The sequence below is a fragment of the Salminus brasiliensis genome, chromosome 4, assembly GCF_030463535.1.
Source record: "Salminus brasiliensis chromosome 4, fSalBra1.hap2, whole genome shotgun sequence".
NCBI classification, from domain to species: domain Eukaryota; kingdom Metazoa; phylum Chordata; class Actinopteri; order Characiformes; family Bryconidae; genus Salminus; species Salminus brasiliensis.
The window spans coordinates 28,430,862-28,456,313 of record NC_132881.1 but is presented as its reverse complement, the minus strand read 5'-3'; the positions used below and the strand labels follow the sequence as shown (position 1 = coordinate 28,456,313).

The 25,452-nt window shown below is 40.1% G+C and overlaps 2 protein-coding genes across 2 annotated transcripts in view; one reads left to right on the top strand and one right to left on the bottom strand.

Moving 5' to 3' along the window:
* Window positions 1–1,284: 1,284 nt before the first annotated feature.
* sfxn3 (sideroflexin 3) lies at window positions 1,285–9,164 on the bottom strand. The gene is made up of 11 exons (XM_072677861.1): window positions 9,026–9,164; window positions 6,340–6,513; window positions 5,657–5,827; window positions 5,121–5,219; window positions 4,407–4,482; window positions 3,785–3,870; window positions 3,572–3,699; window positions 3,040–3,089; window positions 2,872–2,921; window positions 2,729–2,776; window positions 1,285–2,589 (listed from the first exon to the last, which is right to left on the bottom strand). Exons 2-11 carry the CDS (start codon window positions 6,501–6,503, stop codon window positions 2,493–2,495), a joined length of 969 nt encoding a protein of 322 aa, XP_072533962.1. The 5' UTR covers window positions 6,504–6,513; window positions 9,026–9,164; the 3' UTR covers window positions 1,285–2,492.
* A 2,382-nt stretch (window positions 9,165–11,546) lies between these two features.
* The window catches only part of pdzd7a (PDZ domain containing 7a), a 28,486-nt gene continuing 14,580 nt past the window's right edge, over window positions 11,547–25,452 (top strand). Inside the window, exons 1-12 of the mRNA XM_072677867.1 lie at window positions 11,547–11,730; window positions 11,909–12,046; window positions 12,691–12,865; window positions 13,619–13,795; window positions 13,898–14,045; window positions 16,459–16,519; window positions 17,998–18,471; window positions 20,464–20,667; window positions 23,587–23,762; window positions 24,501–24,592; window positions 24,737–24,828; window positions 25,188–25,259. Coding sequence (XP_072533968.1) covers window positions 11,547–11,730; window positions 11,909–12,046; window positions 12,691–12,865; window positions 13,619–13,795; window positions 13,898–14,045; window positions 16,459–16,519; window positions 17,998–18,471; window positions 20,464–20,667; window positions 23,587–23,762; window positions 24,501–24,592; window positions 24,737–24,828; window positions 25,188–25,259 — 1,993 coding nt within the window. The remainder of the gene's footprint in view (window positions 11,731–11,908; window positions 12,047–12,690; window positions 12,866–13,618; window positions 13,796–13,897; window positions 14,046–16,458; window positions 16,520–17,997; window positions 18,472–20,463; window positions 20,668–23,586; window positions 23,763–24,500; window positions 24,593–24,736; window positions 24,829–25,187; window positions 25,260–25,452) is intronic.

The following is a 25,452-nucleotide window of genomic DNA, read 5'->3' as shown; positions in this document are numbered from 1 at the left end:
ACACCATGTATACAGTTCAGTATTAATCATATTTTAAAATCTTTATTGTACTGTCTATGTATTTATGCAGAACAAGACAACAGTGAATGGAATACAAAACGCAGGAAAAAAAAACATGAAATGAGCACCTGTGCTGTTAAAGGATTTATAAATCTGAACATTGAGAAACTTTGAAAACTGTTTACACAATAGAAGAAAAACTCAACTCAGTTGGGTCACAGATACACATGGAACAGAATATAAGGGTACATGGCACCAAAGCAATAACTTCTTCATAAGATGACCCAAAATTTTCTAGTAGACAAAAAAAGGGAAGAAAACTTAACTGTTGTAGCTGATCTTGCAACACTTCATTTGTCAGTTTAAACTCAGATATGTAATCAAGGCAAATATTACTAGTCCACATAAGATTTTTCTCATTACACCAGGTTACCACTAAAAGATATGCCTTAGGAATGCTGCTCTTTCCTTTCTTTGCTCCAAGTTATGCTTAGAAATTATACGTACCATGGTAGCGCCATTTTTGGCCAAGCTGTATCTGTTTGAGTCCTTAACACCTCTAAACCACGAGCGGTCAGTGTTGAAACTGCAATACTGCACTCAAGTTAACTGTTGTGCATTTTCAAACCCAATTCCATGACACGCAGTTAAGCTAATAACTGCTTTTGTGCTTTTTCACAAACACACTTACAGAGGTCTACATGCTGACTGTGCATTCATCTAAACCATTCGGCCTCTTCTGTTTATTTGTAGAAAGCGAAGTTTGCATAATATACAGAACAACTGGTGCCTTAAAGGAAGTCAATGTGTGTAGTGCATCATCAGCCCAAGACATGAGTATGCACGAAAGTAACTGTGCGGTAGTAGGAACTTCTGCTGCCTCTCTGTGGGCATAAAGAGTCGCATCATGTTTTATAAATACAGTCCTCCTCTGCTGCTACATATCTACAGTGTGTTTCAAGTGGTAAGGAAAAACGAAACACTGCAGAAATGGTAAAGTCAACTACAGAAACTGAAGTGTGTCCCCTCACGCCAATACTTCTTAAAAAAAATGTTTTGATCGTGTCTGCTCAAGTTATAACAGAAAATCCAAAAAGAGATGCATTTCATAAACCTCCAGGACAGGCTAGAACACAGACGGAGGATCATATATTTTTGGTACAACATCCTTCCAATGAGAAAATAAATAATTAATATATTCATTGCTGCTTAACTATGAGCACATACACATACACACTGTGTAAAGGTACAATAAGGGTTCCAAGGGTTCCCAGGGCCCCCCCCCCCCCCCCCCCAAAAAAAAAAAATATATAGAATGACCATGGTAGTAGTTAGTGCTATATAATGATATTAAAATTACCACCCCCTAGCTGGCTGTTCACTTTTCCACAGCAGCTCCACCAACAATAGAGCCAATAGGATCTATGCCAGTATGATGTCAGACAATCAAAATCATAAAGGACTTATTGCACCTTTAATATTTCCATCAATAGCTGTCAGACACATTCTTTGCCAGGTAAGGAGTCATTTGTCTTTAGGACACAAAGGCTTATATTTTTTAGGAAACAAGACAACATAGTACTCACTATCCATACCACCATTTTAAGTGGTACTGGCAACACTATACACACACACAAACACTACACTCTTCACCCAACAATCAATGTAACAGTTAAAGTGTGCATATGCACCAATTAACTCCGAGTTGTTAGATCACACATAAGGCTTAGAGCTTAGATACAGACACTGACTAAATGCAGCCTTCATATGTAGTTGGGAAATGATGGACCAGCAAGACACCTAAAGTTTAGATTAGGGTGTGCTTACAAAGAAAAACAACCTGAACCCACTCGAGTGTTTAAATTCCTATGGTTCTTCCTAACAGGTTAAGTGCACTTTAATTGCACTCATTGGAGTGTACAAGATGAAGCCATTTATACTGGTTTAAACAATCCTAGGAGTTGGTTCTATAAATTATACTTTCCTCATCAGCTTTGAAATGGTCCTCTAAAAAAATCAAACCGGAACTATGCACAGATGTTTGGCTAAGAAACTCCAGAGATTTTGGACTACAATACAGATTAGTTGAAACACACACAGGTCAAGTGTCCTTGCAACAAGCAAAAATAAATAAATAATGATAAATACAATTCAGGTGTTTTTGGGATAACTTGCATGAAAATAAGCAAAACAGATTACCTATCATATATAAGTGACAATAGCGCATTATACATCCTCAACCTCAAAACACTATCAACCCCACAGTAGCACTTCAAATTTGTCAAATCACTCCATCTACTGTACAGATATAATAAAACAGGATTGCATAATATCTTCAGGAAAGGTAGCAGTGACAAAGCAATGTAGATACATGTACACATTTTAGATAAACAAACAAAAAAATATATATATGTATTTACCCTTCAAATTGTGCCCACTAAAATCCATTATAGCAGAGTGCAACAGTACAGGGCAGAGAGAGAAAGATCCCTCTACAGGCCCTTGTTGAAATAAACGGTGGTGGTGTGTGGACTGCTCTGTCGTATACTCTCCTGCAGCTCCGGCTCCAGACTGCTCACCTTCATAGAGCTACACACACACACACACACACACACACACACACACACACACACACACACACACACACAAATAATCATGGTTGCAGCAGCATTGGGTATCAACAATCCAACAAGTTCACAGACATCAGAAAAAGGAGTTTAGTGCTTACCTCTTTTGTGGGAACAGAGCACAGCACAGTGGTGTGGCAAACACCAGGCTATGAGACGAAGAGACGCACAATGTGACTCATTATTCATCTGTGATCAATGCAATCGTGCAGTATACAGTACAGAAATCATCAGTGGAACTTACCATAATCCAACAAGTCCGACCTGTACTGGTGCATTAAGCACAGGGAAGCGCTGTGGAAACAGAGAATGAGAGTAAGAGAAAAAGATCTGTAATGCTTTCATCTTCATTATATAAACACAGTACTGATCACAGGAATACCAGTAAGATAGACAGGGCTTGTGACTTTACCTTCATGAAGGCTTTCTTCTCCAAGCTGTTCATGATAACTGGGGGAATAGCTGCAAGGACAGAAGGGGTTTCAGTGAATGTAATTCACTTCACATAATTTACTGTATTTATACATGTAGGGGTACTTACTGTGTTTAAATACACTTTTTTGAATTTAAGGCTATAATCAGAGACTTTAAAATAACAAATGGTCATAAAAAGAAGAGTATGGACTTGGAGAGAGAACCGAAAACAAAACAAAAAAACCTAAATGCAAAATATAATTACTTAAACAATGGGACACAGTATGGCTCATAATAAAGAGAACACATCCATAATTATGAGATACTGCATATATGAGGAATGTGACAATCCCACAGAGTTGATGACACTTCTGACTGTATGCAGTTGTCTTATTCAGCATCTGGAAATCTACCACCCAGTCATGGTTCCATTTACACCAAAGTGTGGACTTCTGTATACTGTTACAGCACTAAAATCTCAATTAAAATACTAATATTAACATTTGGATTCTATTATTTTATGCTCTTACCCATGGCTGGTACTGCCATGCCGATTCGAGACACCACCACCTGTGCAATGGCCTGCTGAGCAGCATTGGGAGACTCTCCCAGACGATTTCCCTCCTCATCAGTGACAGGAATACCATACTTCAGTTCTCTGAAAGAAGGTAAAACAAAAAGCAAGTGAGCAAACTTGCTGAAGGTTGTTAAACTAACATGGCAGCTTATGGACTAACCCATACCTTTGTCTCATGAAGGGAATGTTTATGCAGTTAGCTGCTGCCACTGCAGCGAATGGAACAAATCGGCCAATAATAGCTGGCAGATGCTGGAGACAGAGAAAGTCAGTTAAGTCACAACTGAACTATGAAATGATGGTGTTTACTACAGCAGACTTTTACACAGTAGCAGCTCAACATTGACCACAAAAAAAGAAATACATTTATCCTTCAGTCCACACTTTCCATTTGCAACTTCAGACTGATCTTGAATATTCTGAGAAACTCAGCAATGATCAGCCCATTTTAATTAAGTTTCTGTGTTTAATTTAAGTTTCCAGCTGTGCATGCACTGGACCAGACTAATACAGTTCAAACTTTGAATACAGTATTGAACCATTAATAACATCATATGTGGAGGTAAATATATAGCAAATCATTTTAAATAATAATAATAATAATAATAATTTGAGAGCATACAAAGATAGGACAGCAACATTATTTGATAAGACTTCTGTAAAACATTGTAGTGCTGTAAACCAGCAGATAACAACAAAGTTTATTTTAAGGCCTCAATAAAAGGAAAATTAGCGCGTCCCATTCGGAGGCAAAATAATATGGTTGTAATTAGGTTTGTAAAAATCACCTTGGTTAGAGACTTGAGGCCGAGAGCAGTGACTACAGCTCCAGTAGTAGCACTCACGTAGGCTGCTCCGAGCTGACTGTAAAATACAGAACAAGGACGCAGGAACGCACACACACACACACACACACACAACATTAATCTCTAGTTGCGGAAGTGTAACTGCATTACCTACACACAACAGGATCCTTACATGCTTTCAAAGTCAAACAGTCAAATAATGAAAGTAAGAAAGGTGATCTTGTACTGAGCAATTTAAGTTTCACTTGATGCGATAACAATAACAAACAACTTTGATGTGGATAATACTCCCCGACGCACTTCAAGTAACGCTAAACTAAAAAATTCGGAACTAAGGTAATTCTAACTTTTCTAAATTATAATCTAAATTATAATGAAATGACTTCAGTTGTGTTTTTGGTTTTATTGAGATAAAGCATTTGTCAAGTTATAACAATCTTTTGGACTGCCAGATGTGTGGATAGGCTTACAGGTTATCTTTACCTCACACCACCATATAAAAGAATACAGATAGCATAAGGTAACAGATAAGCTTCTTTGTGCGCTATTGCCAAATTCAGCTAGATCAGATATGTGTTGCCAAGGAGAGATTATTGTACTAAGGCGTAGCATTACTGTGCAAGAAATGAGGGGCAGGCAGACGTGATAAAAAGACTTCAAATGAACATGTAAATTCTAGAATGAGAGACTCCATACTTCACAGTGATTGGTGCATCTCCACTGCGGTTTGTGTAGTTGACAATGGCGTTGAAGGACTGGTTGACCCACTGCCAGAACACAACTGCTGGAGTTGTCCTACAGACATTCAGGAGATATAGTTTATTAGATCACCATAATCTTAAGAAGACACAAATGCAGTAATTTTAAAAATTGGCCAAACAGTTTTTATAAAAACGGAAAAAAGCAGCAGAAACTAAAATGTTGCTATTTACCTAATTATGTTTATATTAAAGATTATATACTTATATATGTAAAATCAGAAAACACAGAACACACATTTCAAGCAGAAAGAAGAAGCCCTGACAAAACTCAGATGAGGAGTTTTTTCCATGGTGACTCATTTGTGGATGACTCACTGAACTGAGCTGAAATATTTCTGCCAGGACTGGGAGGATATACACTCTCTTCTTGTTCTGTTCTGTGTTTTAAAACTTAACTCACTCCCAACTGACAGACAATCAAAAGCTGACTGTTGCTTATCAGCACAGATGAGCTGAGTTTGGTGGTCTTACCTATAGAACGTGAGCATGCAGCCTGTGATGGTCATGTTCATGGGCACTTGTGCAGACATGCGTCCAACCAGCAGCATCTTCTCGCCCGTGTCTGGATGGAAGGCAGAGTCGTAGATGTATTTGGCCCTCCATAATTGATCCTCTGTCAGGCCTGGCTTCACTACACCCTGCCTGTTTAGAAGGACACAGAGGTCAGCTATTTTAGCACCTCAACAGTAGCCTGTGTCACACCGACTGCTCCTTTCATGGTACACTAACAAGTTAGACAAATGCCACATAGGGCTGTTTATTCCAGCTGCCTTTAAAAATACAGTTTAGTTTCCAAATCACATTGTATGCGTGTCTGTTTTATTCACTGTACACAAACTAACGGAACATTAAAGCCTGCAGTCACATGCACACGCTACTCCATTACCAGTTGAAGTCTTTCTTGCATAATACTATAAGGAAGGACAAATATCATAGGAGAAATGGAGGTGCAATGATCTGTTCAAGAGACAAATGACAAAAGACAAAAAATGACAAGAGACAAAAAATTTTCAATCCAGTGCATCTGCAAAGGGAACCTGAATATGGCAGAAACTATTCAGTCATTGCTACTACCCTAATAGTCCTATTACATGCATTACAGTCACAAGTTAACTGTTTAGATGGATGGATGAAGTTCGTAGCTCCACACTGACCTGTAACTCTCCACAATGACTTTGGCATCCTCCAGAACTTTACTTGACAGCAGCACGTTTCTTGGGTCAGTCACCGTAAAGAAGTGCTGGGCTCTGCCCATAAACGTACTCTGATCCCATCGCGGCTCCTGAATGTTGATGTTCAGCGGCAAATCTCCAGACATCCTCTTCTACCTTTATATCAAAAATGAGTACAGAACAGAACAGACAACTTCTTATCATCATGTTTTCCAAATACACTACAGTCATACATAGAGGCACAGGCAAAGCATTCATAAAAACCAAGTCCATTTTCAGATAGCCTATGATCCCAGAGCACCTCCCCCCAGTGTTAATCTTCTGAACAGTAAGCCTCTGATTGTTTTCATTCTGTGAAGTTACAGAGAGAGTAAAACATGAGTGTCTGAATTATTCTTACTCTGCTTATGGTGAACAAAAGTATTTATTTGTTATTTATGATCATGACACAATAACTACACTGTCATACGATATATGGACATAAATTCAATCTTTTTTGCTGACCTTGAAATTACACACTGTGTTTACTTAGCCAGGAGAACCCATTAACATGAGTTAGCCGGTATATGAGGGGTTTTAATTTCTAGATGTAGGTTATTTAAATATTTTTGTATTCCAACATCTGAATATTCTTAATAATAAATGTTCATTGTTTGTTTTTGTTTTTTTAATGGTGTAATCGCATTATTATAAACGTTTCATTTTATCAGTGACTTGAGGTGATCTTAAAAAAAATGACTAATTTCACTCATTGCAATTATTTCTGGAATAATTTATCCAAAAATAAAAATGATAAAATATATATTATTGTGAAAGGCCTAAGCATGACTCAAGCTAGAGGTAGAACTGGATAATTGCATATTGCAAATATCGATACAGGATAGGAAATATCTGTGTGCAATTTTATATATTTTTAAAAAATAATAATAAAACAAGCACAAGTCATCTGTGTGGAAATAGTTTTGAGTTTCCTCAGCAGAGTACAGTCTTGTGCAAATCATGCTGTAAAAACATTGCAGATAAGCGAAACTGCCTGACGCCTTTTTAATCCCATCACAAATCATTCTTTGTTAAGGTTTTCATCGTAGTGAACATCATTTCTCTTTTTCTGTCATATAGCCAGTCACACGTAAAGGTGGGCAATATGGCAAAACTATTTTAAAACTTTTTCCTACAGCCTTTAATTATGGGGTTATTCCTGGGTTCTTTACTAAAGGCCATGTTTTATACAGAACAATGCCAACTGAAAGAAGAGCCGCTTGGTTAAAGGGTTCGTCTCCATAACGGAAAACTTTTTTTTTCTTACACATAGGTTTGATTAGTTGGAACAGACAACATGTCTATATGAAACTAAGAATACAATAAAGTTTTATATTCAGTGTTACACTGTGGATAAACAGTGTGGGTCAGTGTCAAGAAGTACTGCTGATTCACGACGTCCTTAGAAAAGCTTATTGTGGGATGATAAAATGACAATGATAAAATGTCATTGTCATTTACATTGTCAGATGCACTAATTATAAAGATTTGGGCACAGCTATTTTGCTATTATTAAAAAATGGTTTGAAATTAAGACCAATAAATAAACGCCTGTGAGTAAAGACCTGTCCTACACCGACCAAACACTCGTTCAGCTAGACTGTACTGCACACAGGTATGAGATGGTTACAGTGACCCTAAAGTATTAAGGTACAACAATATATATATTGTTAATATAGTAAATTAACTTTACTCAAGCATAAAATATCTTTCACAAATGAAATGTGACCAGCCCGGCTGGATGAAGTAAGATGGCGAAAACATCTTACGACTACACAAATTTATGTGCGGCAGGGGATGAACATGAACGGCAAAACACACTCGTGATTCGTGCACACAGATCGCTTTCAAATGTGCCACAGCCTCAGATGTAAATGCCCAAATCAACAGCTAGCTAGGCTGTGAATCATTAACGTTATCTAGCTAACCTTCACAACCTCGATACGACTGAAGGTGGAAAATCCAGAGAGTGGAAATCCGCGCCACGGTTTTGTTCCGACTGCCAGGGCGGCTCTGCTGCAGCTGTCTGTACGGACAGTCAGCAAAACTCCTGGCGCGGATTTTTACTTTCTGGACCTGGATTTGCCACCCGGTACCTATAGCTAGCTAACACTACAGGAGACAGCTTTATGACTCGCTAACGTCAGTTAGCTTGCCACCCTTGTTAGCATTAGCTCTCCCTCCAGGTTAACATGAGGCGAACCGTTAGCTCCCGAACAACACCTTCATAACGCCTTCCTGCTGTAACCAGCTAGCTAGCTAACGTTAGCTCACCAAGGCTAAGCTATCGTATAACTAAGCTGACTTAGTGGTGTTAGCTAAATAGCCAGCTAACGTTATCTAGCTAAAGGACATCGGGGTTAACGACTGAGCTGCTGTAACCATTTGAATCCATATTAATAATCAATGTTTTTAGAGTTAGCTTGCTAGCCGAGTCAGCTAGCTATAAGCTAGCTATCAAATAACATCTCTACTGTACTAGCCAGTTAGCAAACAGAGCTAGCTAGGTAGCATTAGTGTAGCTAGCTAACGTAGCTACTAGTAATGGCATCTAAACCCAACAGCATTTAACGGACTCGGTAAGTTCAACAGAAATCGTTTGCTCGAGTCACCAAGCACACAAACATACCTTTAGCAAAGTCTAAAACCAGGGACTACACCTCGGGACAGCTGGAGACTGACTGACCTCCTCAAGCGTTCGGTCTATCTAGCTTGAAAACCGTCAGGCTTGGAAAGTGGCACGAAACGCGAATTGCTGTGGTTTTACGCAGGGAATGAAGGCGTTTGAGCGAAAAGGCGGTTTGGAGGAAGCGCAGGTTCATTGGAGGAACAAATAGGGCGTGGAGAGGCAGACCTCTCACCATTGGTGCTTTACCTGCTGCTAACATTAGACGCACCTCACACACATCTACACTGCTGTGCACGAGAATGCTCGCTACTTACATTATATGGACAAAAGTATTGGGACACATGCTCATACATTGTTTCTTCAGAAATCAAGGGTATTAAAAAGTCTGTCCTGCTTTTGTTGGAGCAACTGTCTCTACTGTTCAGGGAAGGCTTTCTACTGGAATATGGCGCATTGCTATGAGGATTGTATTGGATGTAAAGTAAAGTAAAGTATTGTAAAGTATTGGATTGAGCATCATCACTGAGCACCAGAGAACACAGTTCAACTGCTCCAAAGATCAGTGCTGGGGGGCTTTATACCCCTCTAGACCACGCCCGGCATTAGACACGGTGGCAATGGGTTCATGTTCATTCTATTGGCAGTACGTCTCTACAGGGACTAGACAAGCTGTGAGTGCATCTGTGTCAGCAATGGGGGCAACTGAAGGTAGCTGAAAGCATTCATTAGAAGGGGTGTCCACAAACATTTGGACATTATATATACATATAGCTATATATATGGATGAGCACTAGGTGGCAGTAGAGCTCTACAAAAACCCACGCACTGAGTCTGTAGAGACAGAACATGGCAATGCAGCAGTGGGACCCTTTTTGGCACTGTGTATATATTTAGCTACGGTTTTCATTAAAAAAAGATTTTTCATCACAGAGACGAATCATTTATCACGGCAATGAACGGTTCTGCGTTTAACCCAGAACCACTGAGAAGCGTCGTTGTGAAGGGGCCCACACCTCTGAATTTACTGACCACGATTCAGAAACAGCAACTCAATGGGTTAATGCTGTCTTTAGTAAAGAGCCCCTTGAAGACAACCCCCCCAAGACATAAATCGATCTACAAAGGAAGATCTGCGAGTAAGTGTGTTTGTCTAAATGCTTCTCAGAGGTCTAAGCATCTGAGCATGTGATTTAGTTAGATAAGTGGGCTCCACAAGAAGCATGCTTGTTTAATACTCTTATGCTATGCGAGCCGATTGCCACTCTCTCGATCAAATAGGGCTGAAGTGTCAGCGCTAAGCCTCTCCAGGTAATCCAATCGTGTTGCCTGAGGGGCGGGCTGGAGGAAGACTAATACAGCCTTCGACTCAGGTGAGGTCATTCAGCGCAACATGGACACAGGTAAACACCGTCCACCTTACTTGGTCCGAGCTGCGTTTTTGCGTTTAACTTCAACTAATATACGCTCAAATAACCTGTAGACGTTTACAGACACGTGTTGAACACTTTTTTAGGTGTGGGAATGTCCCACCTGTGGCTTCAAAGCTCGGCGTGTCTTCATTCGCAGTGACAACGCTTTTTTTGACATCTGGTTTGCAGGACTGGACTTGTTTCTCCCACAGACAAAGCTGATGCAAGGTTGCGGCTCTGTTGTGTTTGGACTGAAACGTTTGTCCGACGTGTTGGTCCAGTGGAAGACTCCAGAAGGGAGATCGTCAGAGGTTCTGGCTTGTCAACGCAGGCTGTGGGCCGAGCGCTGTCCATGGTGCTGACGATCACATCACACGTTTTAAGTGGATGTTACTCTGCAGGTTAAATGCCTAGTCATTAATGACACCATTGAGTTTATAATGCCCGGCAGTTATACCATGGTTCTAGTTAAAGTCTGTACTGTGAAATACATGCTCCGGGCCGTTCTCCTTCCAGAATGTTTTAATCTCTCATATCACTTTACCTCCCATGGGAAATCATAGTCATTGTTCATGCGACCCTGTTCTTCTTAGATCGCCCTTTCTTTACTGTCTTTGTTTATCGCTGGGTGAAGGAAACACAACATGGCTTCGAAGAGGTGGACAAGTGATAGCTTCAGTCTTAGCGAACAGCAAAGGGCCACTTCAGCCCCAGGCCCTTGTCTAGCCAGTGGGAGGGATTCCTCTGGACAGAAAGGCCAGAAGCCGCACAAGAAAAGAACCACCTTCCTTCCATAGCACAAATAAGAAGAAAACCTACTTGGCCTACTTTCCAACTAGTCCAGAAAGTCTGCTTGGTTCAGATGTTTTTGTACTGTTTTACCATGTGGATATAAGTATTCAGACATCTCCTTGAATAGACACTGCACATTCAAAACAAGCAATGCTGGACCTGTTACAATCCCGTTTTCCTGTGCCACTGGAAAAGACTTTATTCTTGTTCATGTGACTGACATTAGCACTGGCTTATCAGTCCTCCAGTTGAGCCGCTGTAGTTTCCTTGTTGTACCCCCAACCCTGAATGAGGGTTCAGAGTAGGTACCGCATCTTGTCATGGCTCATTCGTCCGATGAGGTGCGTAGAGAGATGACGAATGGGGCCCATTCCAGCACCCATCCAAGTGGGTCCGGGACCTCCACTTTGCCGAGGTACCTGCACAAGAAGCAGCAGCGCCAGAAAGGAGTCAGATCTTCCTCCCCGATGGGTAGAGTGATCCTCATCAACGCACCTGTGGATGGTGAGTTTATCTATCTGTATCTGTTAAAATGCAAAAAAAGAATGTAATTTATCATAAATAAGACCTATAAATGCATTTTACTTTTAACAAACATCTAACAAAGTCTAAATGAATATAAACCAAGGTGCTCAGTAAGAGAAACTCAGCAGTGTTTGTGTTTGGTACTGTGGGTCTGCAGGTGGAGATGACTGTGAAGACATCCACACAATCACTGTGGACAAGAGTGAGGACGGCAAGCTGGGCTTCAGTGTGCGTGGAGGCTCTGAGCATGGCCTTGGCATCTTTGTCAGCAAGGTGGAGGACAACAGCTCTGCAGGTATATGAACTGCCTTGTATTACAAAGAGGAGGATTTCAGACACCTTAAGAAATTCATTGTTATTTAGTCTTTGATTAAAAGGTGTAAAGTGAACCGATTAAAAAGGTGTAAAGGTTCAATAGACTAAATGTAAAAGTAGACTGTATTTTAAGATGTTTTTGATGTAGAGATGGTAAATATGTGACTTTAGGAAGGGCAAAAAAGCTCCAATGCCATTTTACATGCCTTTTGTTTTGCCTAGGAATAGCAACACATTTCCCTTCAACTAGAGTCTGGCAGTGATGTGCTGCATGTCTCAGAAAACTGACTAAAAGTATCAACAAAACCATATTCTCTCTTTATGACGTCAACTTTAGGGCTGGACTGGGAGTATGTAATTTTTTTTTACATTACAGTTGTGGGATTTTGAAATTAATGCGGTGAGGTTCTCAGTATTTCACTTCCATGTACCAAACTCTCATAATTCAACTATACCAAGGTAGATACAGGTTTCCATTCTAGGGCACCTGTAAGTGGGAATGACACTCTTATCCAGAACTGAAATGTCTTCTGCTGAATTCAGTCTCCAGCATAGTTCAGCAACATTTATCTGCCTGTTCTTTATTGTAGAATGGTTCTGTAATGTTGTGTATGTGTATTACAGAGTGTGCAGGGTTGTGTGTTGGAGACAAACTGGTGGAGGTGAATGGGATCAGTCTGGAGAGCATCACAATGAGCAGTGCTGTAAAGGTCCTAACAGGGAACAACCGCCTGCGCATGGTGGTCAGACGTGTGGGGAAAGTGCCTGGCATCCGCTATTCCAAAGAGAAGACCACATGGTAATAAACAAAACTGGTGTAGTTGTCTGTACTGTTACAGTATGTAGAAAGTTCAAAGGTTCACACTAGCACATCTTATTTACAAAACGCTTTCTATATGAAAACATCAATTGAAACATTCTGAAAAGGTTCTTTGGAAAAATTAAAATAGCTCTTTGATGGCATTGCTTTGAAGAACCTTTATCTCATGTTTATTTTGAAGCATGTACATTGTAAAATGATTAACTCGACTCATACACACGACTGTTACTCATCGCGCTACTGAGCAAACAACTCAGTGGGCGTTGAAGGACACAGCATATCCATATCCAGAATAATTATTTTCATTGTTTGTGGGCAGAGTTGATTCAGAATGATAGTGTTTAATTAAGGCACCTGAATGAAAAAGATAAACATAAGACAGTGACAGGCTGCTGCTGTCCTCTCTCTTTCATGCCCAGCAGGGTGGAAACCCACTGACTCCTGGCTTTTCCTCGTTATCTTTTCTTCCAGCTACTCTTTCACTATGCAGTGGTGGTAGAGTTACCCCAGTGGTCTTAACATGCCATTTCATTAATTGGTAGTCTAGTGGGAAGATGTTTTAGAGCGTGTCCATGATCATGTTTGCGTGTGCACTATTGTGAAGGTCTTTGAGTGTATAAGCATGTGTACATGTGTGTCTGAATTAATAATCAGGTTGATTTCAATGGGTTGTGAAACTGTAGCTGAATATGTGTGTAGCCAGCATTTATGTGATCATGTACTTGTCTGTAGGGTGGATCTGATCCACCGGAGGATGGTGGTGGAGGAGAGTGGTCGCACCCCCTCGGAGGCAAGCTCAGACGGGGCTTTGCGCAGGATAGTGCACCTCTACACCACCTCAGATGACTATTGCCTGGGTTTCAACATCCGTGGGGGCAAGGAGTTTGGGCTGGGCATCTACGTCTCAAAGTATGGACCACAGGGAAATAACCAGCAGTTTATACCTTATACTGATTTTATGACTTTTCACAGTAAAGCCGTAATTGTTAACTCGTTTGTTTTGATGATGAGGTTGGACCCGGGTGGCTTGGCAGAGCAAAATGGCATTAAAATGGGAGATCAGATTCTGGCAGCCAATGGAGTGAGCTTCGAAGACATCACACATAGCAATGCTGTGGAAGTCCTGAAGAGTCACACCCACGTCATGCTCACCATTAAGGTAAGAGCTTGGCAGAATAATGAAGGTATTGGAGTTCATCACTTTTGACCTTGTATTAAGTTAAACTGGATTTCAAGGGATTGACAAAATAACAAAGGAACAATGCAGTATACGTTGTATGCTTTGAGAAAAGCTTGCCAGTCATAGCCCAGCACTGAGAACATCTTTCAGTCACTAAATCCCAACGTTATTAATGGCTTGCATCTAAGGCTATTGTGAGTAACATCACTTCTCTGTTGGAAACTCAGCCATGCATTGTAATGGATGACAGAGACAAATTACAAACACTCAGGAGGCTGCATGATTAAAGGCACCCGTCTAAGTGCCTATATTGAAAGCTTTAAATGTCAACTAACTCCCTACATACGCTCCCCTCAAGGTGTTGGATCTTAACAACACAACCAATGCGTCTTACAACGCTATGCTTAGTGTTAGATATTAATGTGAATAATTTCCAAAGATGTAGTATGAAAAAGTAGTATGAAGAGTTTTGTCTTCAAACCATTGTTAAAAAGACATATTAAAAATCTTTTGGCTCAGAAGTAGTTTACACAGCTCAAAGATTTAGTAGCTGATGAATGTTGGCATTGCAACAAAGGGCTAAAATATGTGTGGTATGGCATTATTCCCAAGCTAGTACTGCCTCAGTTAATGCCACAAATATGTTGTTGTGTCATTGCGAAAATCTCAAAACAACTTAAGATGGTAGAATAAAAAAACCTTCTTAACTTTCAATGGTAATCCAAGTAATTTTGTAATTTTTAGTAAATTTTTATTGGTCATCATAAAATTGTGTTAAATAAATGATATCAAGAAGCAAAAATTGAGATTTTAGTCAATTATCCAACCCACTCCTTAGTACTCTTCCCCCTTCACATGCAATGCTCCCGGTGAGGACTGGCACATGCCTCATGAAACATGCTCAACTAGTCTGTGCCTCTTTTTGAACTGTCTCCAATGCAATGTCACTGGGCAACTATTGCACTCGCAGAAAAGCACCATGTATCCAGCATTGCCTAGCAGATGCCAGTGATTCTCTGTCATAGTGGCAGTGCCTTAGTCCACTAATGTGGTCAGCCTTTAAAATCTTACTGCAAATATGTTCTTTAAATTGTGGCATGATGAATGGATCAACAGAAGTGGCCCAAAAATAATATCTATCTATCTGTCCATTGAAAGTCAAGAAGGTTTTCCCCTCTTCTGAAAAGCTGCAATTTCAGAGATGCATGTATATGCTGCTTAATTTAGATAACACAAGCATGTATCGAATGATTTATCTTAGTGCTGAGGCGCATTTACTATTGTACTGTGTGTTAAAGAACACAGCTTCCTTTTGAGCCCAGCAATGAGACAGAATAGCAAAGCAGACAGATGGCATTTAGTCTTCACATTCCTGCTTGCTCACTTTACTCAGGGGGGGCTCGGGTTCCGCCTGTGAAAAACAGCCAGGGGACGTGCATTATTCACCAGGCCACTGGGATCAGGTTATAATCAGCAGAAAGCATCTTTTTTATGGCCTTTCCTTAGCATGCTTCACCTCTGTGGCGTAGTGCTGAATCAAGCCCCTGGTGGTTCTGTAACCAGGTTATGAGGGATGATTAAGATCAAAGATGATCTAGACCCATTCTTGAATTTGACATTAAAGCTTTAGTTGATTTCCATGTGCTGCCCATGGAAAATTTTATAGCGCTCTCAACAACAAATCTGAGAGGGTGTTTTTATATGTAATGTCAGAGCTGATGTCTGTTCTAATTGATTGGATATAAATGTTGAATAAACACATGCCTTACAGACAAAAGTATTGGGACATCTACTCATTTATTGTTACTTCTGAAATCAAGGTTACTAAAAGAGAGTTGTTCCTGCTTTTGTTGGAGTAACTGTCTCTACTGTCCAGGAGAGGCTTTCTACTAGATTTTGCTGTGAAGATTTGATTGCATTCATCAACAAGAGCGTTAGTCAGGTCAAGATGTTGGATGATCACCATCTCACCTTATCCCCAACTCATGCCAAACATTTTGGTTTAGGCACCATCATTTCAGAAAATGCAGTTCCACTGCTCCAAAGCTCTATGCTGGGGGGTTTATACCCTCTAACCCAGGCCTGGTATAAGGCATGGTGCCAGTAGGTTCATGTTTATCTGCTCCAGATTAGTCCTATTCTATTGGCAGAACTTCTCTACAGGGACTAGACAAGCTGGATGTGTGCATTTGTGCATCTGTGTCTGCAATGGGTGCAACAAGTAGCTGAATGTTTTAATTTAATTTATTTTAATATTTTACTTTAATTATGTTGTTTCTTGGGCTTCTATCGAAAACTTCCACTCTTCCTACTCCACATATGCATGTTACACAGTTGCTGACTGTTATGTTGTGAATTGTAAGCTATTTTTGTCTTTCTTCTATTAAAACAGGAGGCTGGGAGATATCCTGCTTATAAGGAGATGGTAGCAGAATACAGCTGGCTCAATAAACGTATGTAAATCCTCTGCGGACATCATTTGTTCACAGTGCCTTGCAAAAGTATTCCACTCGTCAGAAATGTCTGGGTAATAAATGTCCAAGTATCCACATTCTGCTGCAGTATGCTGTTAATCGTTCACACTGTAGCTACATTTTGTAAGAGACTGATGCAGGTTGTCTTGCAGTATCTTTCTATTTTTGTCACCATGCATCCAACATTTCACTCTTCTTCGCATCCTCACAGTGTGTCCTGACCATGTTTACCTACTGAGATGGTGTTGAAGAATAGTATGTGTTAGGTTTGCTCCACACATAGCATTTTGAATTTTGGTCAAAAGGCATACATTTTGTCTCAACTTGCCACATAACCTTGCCCCACATTTTGGTTGGCATGCTTTCTGGTAATCTCTAGATGTTTCTAGTACTGGCTTCTTTCTAGCTTCCTCTGGTATCCAGAGTTCTTTATTATATTGTTGACTGGTACACCTTCACTCCAGTCTCAGCCACTGAACTTTGTAGCTCCTTCAAAGTAATTGTTGGCCTCTTCTCACAAGAGCCCTTTTTCCTTTGACACTAAATGTTGAGAGAAGGCCTTGTCTAGGCAGTGCCTGAGTGGCGGGTTGCAGCTTCCATGTTCACAATTGATCCAGCACGGTTTACTGGTATATTCAAACACTTTAGCCTTTAAAATAAAATATGGCAGCACAAAATATCACAGTGTTTTTTGTAATCCAGATGAATTTGATTACATTTATAATTATTATTTTATTTATTTGTTTCATATATTACAAAAATAAATGCCTGCACCATTGGTTCTCACTTTTGAAAGGGAGATTTGGCTCTTCATTTGAGGACTAACTACATACCAGCACAGTCCATACGGAGATTAGAAGGAGAGCACTGAGTGACCTCAGCAAGGTTTTTCACAGTATTCACAGTTCCTACTTTGCATTTAATGTGAGTCTAGAAATAGCCTGGGATTAGTGCTAGGTTCAAATTCTGTGAGTAATGGGTACGTTTCTCACATCAAGGTTGTCCACGGTATTTAGGTTACAAGGCTTACAGGATGGAGAGGTTTGCTTTCTATTTGCAATATATATATATATATATATATATATATATATATATATATATATATATATATATATATATATGTTGTCCAATTACATTGTGTTAACAGCACTTTGAAAAGATGCAATGGTGTTTCAAGTTACTCAGAGACAGCCTCCACCTTCCCAGCTCTGGTAGCACTCTGAGGTAGGGGTAGAACTAGCTTGTAGATAAATAAGGGGGAAATATATATAATTGGAGAGTAAACTGTGTAAACACTGAACAGTGTTGGTGTTTACTAAATGAAAAAAAGTTTGTTTTTAGGTATTTCTTATTTATTCCACTACTTTCAGTCGAACATAAATCTACCTTTGCTGAAGTTCAACTCTTCCTTGACTTTGTCTTGCTCTCTCTGTTGTTCTCTGTCTCTATTCTTTCAGTGGCTAATGGTGGACAGCCATCCTCCTCTCTGGGATCAGACTCCTACTCCTCCACCTCTTCTCTCTCGTCTGGAACACCTGTCAGCTCCCTCAGTGGCCTGTCTCAGGTCATGTTTCCACCTGCGTTCGGCTCAGAGATGGTGGACGTCTGTATCTCCACTGAGGATCGTTCACGCAGACCCAGTTCTGACCGGACAGAGACCGCCATCCAGACTGACCCTCTGGAGCCGGATGCATCACCCCGACCTAGCAGGGTCATCTCCATGGACACTAGTCGGACGGTTGGTGAGACTGTTCTGTTGAAGGATACGGTGATCCGGACTGGGAGTTTTGATAAGAGCGGCCGGGCTCGGACGAGGACGTTTTCTGCAGGAGACAAGGAGGTTCTGGACTCTCCGAAAACTGCAGTGCTAATGGCTCTCAGCAAGCCTCGCAAACCCATCCGCCGATCACAGAGCCACATAACTATCTCAGGTACAGTATTTTATTAAGAATAATATTATTTAGTAAAGGTAAAAGGTAACTAAAAGGAAATTGGGCAAAGGAAAGGAATATGTGAGAACATAAAATAGTGAACCCTATGTGATGTACTTTCTTGTAAGTTTACTATTGTTCAATTTGGAACAGTCTCGATCTGGGTCGATCTGGGTCGATCTGGCGGTTTGATCTCCAGTGATGCCGCTGCCATATGTAGCAGAGTACCAGTGAGCACTAATGGCCTTGATGTAGCAGAACTGGCAGTTAGTGCTCTTCTCCAAGCCTGTTTAACTGTCCAATAATGAAGAAAAGATGCAGAGGTTGATTTAATAACACTCTACATGCTACACAGCATGCTACCTTTCACCCTCTTAGCACTGGTAGATTCGTGTGTTATGGGTAGTTCTAATTAGAGGTTGAGAATGGAAGATGACTTACCAAGACCAGTAATTACACCCATGAAACTGTGTAACTGAGAAAAACCTCTGTTATGGTGCTATTGAGTCAAATATGTTACTCCACTTGTTTTTGTCTTTAATATAGAGCACTTGTAGCATGATAAAGCAGAACCTTAGGCAGTGTTATCAAGATTAGAAGAACCTCAGACCCAAAGTTTCTATTATTTCTCAATTTTGGCCAAAACTGCAGTTCAAGTTACTGCATTTTTTTCTACAGCAGCATAACACTTACAAGGGCAGCCTCTGCTTGCTTAATTAATGAACTATATATTTGAGTGATGTCAGTGTCATCATTCTCAGTGTTACACACAGAGCAGTTTATAAGAGTCCTTGACGTAGTAGGTAAACCCATTATGGCCTTGGGGTTTCACCCTGAATGTTTAGTGAAGTGACCTACAAATGGCTATGCTAATCTCTTGCAGTGCTTAGTCACGCTATTGTGCAAGGTTGTCACGTGCAGGCCACTGTTTAAAAAGATTGAGGTTTAACCACTTTGGAGTTATTCAGTTTGCCCCCGCAGGGAAATCCTTATCAGTTGCAAGATGAACTGGGATGGGATGGATGTATTTGGCACTAAACCGTTAGACAAATGTAGAGCTTTTGTATCAGTTTTTAATCACAGAGACAGTTTCCAGGGTCTGATAAGTGAGTGAAGTGAAATGACTTGGAGCTCAGATCTGGCAGGTGTTTGACATTTTATCCTATTACTCTGATGTATGATGAAATTTAAATTTATGACCTTATGAAATTGCTTTTGAGGCATTTTACAGTGCCTCAGCTTACACAGTATTTTTGTAGCATTTTGCTGTGTGGGCATGGGTCTTCAGAAAGCAAAAATAGCTAAACAAAGAGCTGCCCAAAATGTGGTCCTGCAGGCCAAAGTTATCCGGTAGGAATATTTGCTTTGCTCCACCAGCAAGTAACCCATAACACCACCCCGTCACACAGTGAAAGAAAAGTATTTAAAATGGTTTTAGTCCAATGATATATATATATATATATATATATACATTTTAAATATTGCAAACAGTGCACTTTGGCCCCCAAGACAAAACGTGTGTATTCCCAGATCTCCTTCATGCACTCTTTAAGAACCCTTTTGTGAGTGCCCTTCTATAGCCTATGAATATGTAAACCCGCTTTGTGTAGTGCATGATACATGAGTATTACTGAGTGGGATTTCACTATGGAAGATTAATGTTGCAAGGAGAGAATCCGACACCATAAGGAATGAATGCTCAATATGGGCTGAACGATGCATATGTCACCCGGTTTTATTTTCCAGTCTTGGCACCTCGTGCAGCTACGATGAATGACTGATACTGTAGCCAATGCCTTTAGCACACTGCTGGTTTATTGCTCCTTTCACAATACACCATATTTATTTCTGCTGTTGGATATGGAATCCGTTCCATATTTATTATTTGCTACTTTTCCAGTTGTCTCTAAAGGTATCTATAAACGAATATTCTCTTCATCTCATATCTAAACTGGCTTTTATGTGTGTTTGTGTTGTTATGATGTTGAGCAGAGGACAAACGGAAGAAGAAGAAACAGCAGCAGACAGAGAAGGTTGAGCCCGCAGGCAGTACTCTACAGCGCTCCAAGACCTTCGTCAGTCTGCTGTTTAAAAGCGGCCGCAAGAGGGACAGGTCTGCTTCTAGGGACAGGAAGGATACAGGCACAGGAGACAAACGCAGAGGACGATCTAAATCACCTACACATAGTGAGCGGGGTGAGTGTCTATATACAGCAAACTATGGGGGAAAAAACTTCTAAGTTGCAGTCTTCTCAGTTCTATGTATTAACCTGTGAGTGAGGTAAAAGCTCTTCTGCTTAGTAATTATTTTAGGTAACATGACAGATCGTTCTGAGGCAGTTTGCACTGCCAGCTATTATCTATTCTGATAAAGAACAATAGAACATATCTTACAATTACAGATATTAGTAGCAGATTTATTTACAGTATCTGGCATGCAAAAGTTTGAGCACCCTGTTACTGGGAATAGTTAAGTGAGTAGAAGATGAACTGATCTCCAAAAGTTAAAGATGAGACATTTTCTTAAACATTGTTATTCACGGTTGGTGTATTAGTTTTAAAAAAGGAGCACAGTGTGCACCCCAAGAGATTTGAGTTCTCAGATGCACTCTATGATAAAAAGTATTGAGACACCTACACATTACACCTACAGGAGCTATTCTAAATCCATAGACCTTAATAAGGAGTTGGTCCCCCTTTGCAGCTCTAACAGCAAGTTTGGTACTTGAGTCTACAGAGCATTGGCCACTTTTAGTCACAGGACGCTTCACATGGTCTAGTGACTGTGGTTCATAAACTCTTCCACTTTTCAATAATACCACTCACAGTTGATGGTGGAAAATCTAGGAGGGATTAAGAGGTGTGCGATACGTTTGTGCATATAGTGTAGCTTTTACCAAAGTCTCAGACTTAATTAGCTTGCTAGAGTTATAGCTTGTTTATAAACATCATTAGAAAAGTGTCAGGAAACTTAAAAACTTTAGAAAAACTGCACTCTGTAAATATAAAAACTGGCTTTAAGAAACACACTTTTAGACAGATTTAGAAGTCTCTTGAGAGGTGGTGCACTGTTCTACTATATAATATGACCTTTATATGAGAGTCATTAGAAGAAAACCTTTCCTGCTTCATCAGGACTTTGGAAGCCCTCTGAGCTGATAAAGTTAGAATCTAACTTTTTGACTGCAATGAGCAAAGTTATGATTGAAGAAAAAGGGTGGCGTATTTCATGAAAAGAAAGGGTGGATTGATCATGATATGGGATTGTGTTGTAGCCAGAGATTTCACTGGTAGAGGAAAGAATGAATCCCTTCTATATGCATTTTTGTCTAATTTGCTTTCCTGTTTAAAAGTAAGGCATGCAGTGAATTTATTGTACATTTGTTCACATTATTACTTCAAATGTGGATCCAGTTATAGGATGTTTTACTATATCCTTTGTCAGTTTAATAAGTAGAACCTGTTACATATTTTAGTGTAATTTGCTCACACTGTCCTGGCTACTTTATTTGTTCTTGGTCCCAAAATTTGACCTGAACTAATTAAGACAGTATTTTTTTAGTTTGTACCTCACACTTACCTGGTTAATACCTAGAACTTAAGCAAAATACTAACTGAACGATTTACATAATTCAAATGTGTACATCTTTTCCACATGACATGTGTAAAATGCATTGATTGGCAAAAGTAAATGAAATAAAAGACATTTTGTTGATGTAATATTTACTTTATGTGGAAACATTTCAATCAAGCTAATTCAGCGCATCACTTTTTTGTGTCTTTTTCTGAAATCTAAAATACATCCAATATTTATACACACTTTCCCACGTGCATTCACTCATACACGCTTTTTCATTTTCAACTCAACTGCCCTTTGCTAACTGAACAGGCTTGTTGTGATGAGTGAGTGCGAGGCTGCTGGAGAGGCCAGTTGCAGAGGAGGCGGTTGCATTTGCACTTGAAAGCTGGCAGCATAATGAGGGCTTACAGAGACTGGCTCAGAGAGAGCTGCTTTGCTGTTAATTATGCAGTAATTCCTGTGGAGTGGCCTTGAGTCCAGCCCCAACAGTTCTGCTCAGCTAATGATGAGTTAGGCGTTCACCATCTTTAACACAATCAAGCCAGAATGCAACAATTGGGCTTCTTCAGGCTTTGAAATGTATTAACAAAGCTCTGCTAATCACTCATTTTTTGTCCATTTTGTTCTTGCGAATTCAGAGCACAAGTTTGGATCTAGAAGCAGGAGATGGGGTAAAATGTGTATATTTGATGTGTTGTAGTTCCTGTGGTTTTAGAAGCCAGTATTGTGACAGTGTTGTTAGATGAGGAACTGTAGTTTGAAACTGTAAAAAAACAAATTCTGCCATTTCTTACATTTCTAGTTAGTTATTTCTGACTGGCTGTGCTATTAACAGCTTATTTGTACACTTATGTCCAAATTTGAGTATAGTGGATACAATGTGAAATATGTAACTTGTAGTCCCTGTTGTTAAATATTACTATTTTATTATGTATAATTAAGTTACAGAACACATGACATCTGCATGGTTACATTTCTTTGATCTATATGTTTTGTGAGCTTTTAAAAGAGCACTGATCAAACAACATGGCTAAAATGTTCAAATTTAAGAAAGTGTTTTGGTCACACTGAACTAAAAAGAATAGAACAGGCCTATTTATTTGTGAATTGATGGAATTAAGTAATAATAAAAAGTGAATGGGTACTGTGAGACCCAGCCATAACTATACAAAAACACCAAAACATATTGTGGTATTGTTGTGTCTTGAAAATGTAGTTGCTGGACATGAGTGGGTTAATATAATGATAATAATGACAATGGTGGTAGTAGTGATGATGAAATATCATTATTATTATTATCATAGTTGTTGTTTTTGTTAAGTATTATTGTCAGGTTTATTAACCTGTTTATTGAAATTGCAGTGAGCTCCTGTGTCTTTCATGTGTAATAGCTAGCTCAGTCAGATTACTGGATGTAACTAAGACATGCTGAACATTTAAACCCTCTCAGGTTGTTCTCAACAGTGCCACCAAAGACAGGGAGTCTCCGGGGCATTTCCTGGCACTGTAATTAATTCCTGCTGTCACATACTTAGGTAAGGAGCGTAGTCGTCCCATCATTAGCCTCCTGAGCTCTCCCAGAGAGACGCGTGCTGGGGTGTGGGAGCCTGCGCCCATGCCCAGTCCTGAGACCATGGCCATGGTGGAGGACATGGCTCGCAAACTGCTGACTGAGGATGAGGTGGCAGCAGTCATGAGGCACTGCAGTAGGGTAAGCATGAGCTAACTGAGTGAGCCATGTGGAAAGCCACACTTTACACACTTTAATGCCAAATGTAATCAGCAGTACTTCGAAGTTGTCCTTATGCTTCTTTTCTTTTGGAAGCCATATATTTATATTGCTACACTACAAATGATCAAATTTCACCATGCTTTTGTTCTTACTAACATTAACCGTGACTTGAACTTGCTCATTTATGACTGTCCTAAACATGACATATCCTATATCCTTGACATGGGTGCAGACAGAGCAGCCTGCCAAGGATAGTAAATCTCCTGTATCTTGCTTGGGCTTCATAAGGGATCGATGTGCCGTCTGGCTGCTCTCAGAAGAAAGGATATGCCTTTCCATTTATGATTAGGATCAAGTGTTCCAGATCATCTGATCTGTGTAGCTCTCATAAAATATTAGCAGTCATTATCACTCACCTATAATACTAGACCATTATTACTTAAACACAGTACTATATTTATCAATATTCAGCACTATGTATACCCAAAAATATCCCTCCTCAAGGCCATAGTAGGCCAGAACGGAGTCTGCGATTCACATAAAACATAAATATCCAAAGTCTCTCTCAGAACTGCTGTTATTCTACAGTTGTTCTGGTTCACATACTCTTGCTGTACCTGTGGTGAAGTTTTGTTCAGACCTTAATAGATAATTTGAACTTAAATTAGGTACTTCAAGTGACACCAGTAACAACCCCTTTCTCCCCCTGTTCTGTAGTTTTTGGCAGAGCGGGTGGTTGAGGATCTGGTGCGCCCCCTACTGGCCATCCTCGACAGGCCTGAGAAGCTACTGCTCCTGAGAGAGATCAGGTCAGGAGGAGAGGGAAGGTTGGATTGTGCTGGGTGACCTTGGGCTTCTGGTCTTGTTCTGTTCTGCCAGATATGTTACATATGGGCCTTCTTACTGTTGTTGTGATGCTAGCTTATCTCTCTTTAAAACATTTGTATGTCTAGAATGATCATCCCCCCTACAGACTTGGGCCGGTTTGACAGCATGGTCATGCCTTTTGAACTGGAGGCCTACGACATTTTAAAAAGCCGCTCTGGTAAGAAAATCATCTTCTGTGCTGTAAAAGTGCTCAGACAACATTCATTCTCATTTCAGAAAGTTATTGTCACTGGTTTATTTCTCAAGTTTTATGAAAATCAGGTAAGATGTACTGATGCTTTCCAAGAAAAATAGAGATTGTAAGAATACTGTATTGGTTCCCCTATAGATTACTCTACATACATCCACAGAAATGTGCATCTTTGGTACATGTTGTCTTTTATTGTTACTAATCTCCAAAATCTCCACTGTTGTCAAAGAGCAGATTAAATGAAAAGCACATGTGTGAATACCGTGTGAATAGTGTTTGAGCAGAAATATTCTTTTCTGAATGCCTTTGTGTGTGTGCGTCCTTAGTGCGTTCTCCGGCCCTGCACTCCCCTCGTCATGGTGGAACCCCACGGCGCCATCTCATAACGCCTATCCCAGGTAACCCTTTCTGAGCTGGCTCTGAGTGAGTGTGTGCCTGTGTGTATGCACGTGTACCATCCCTTTCTCTTTGATCCGCACTCATCTTCCTCACTGTGTGGCATGCGCTCTCTGATCCCACTGGGGAATTATATAACCACCAGCCTCACACTCCTCCTTCCTGCTCCAGTCATTTCATATCCTGAAATGAATG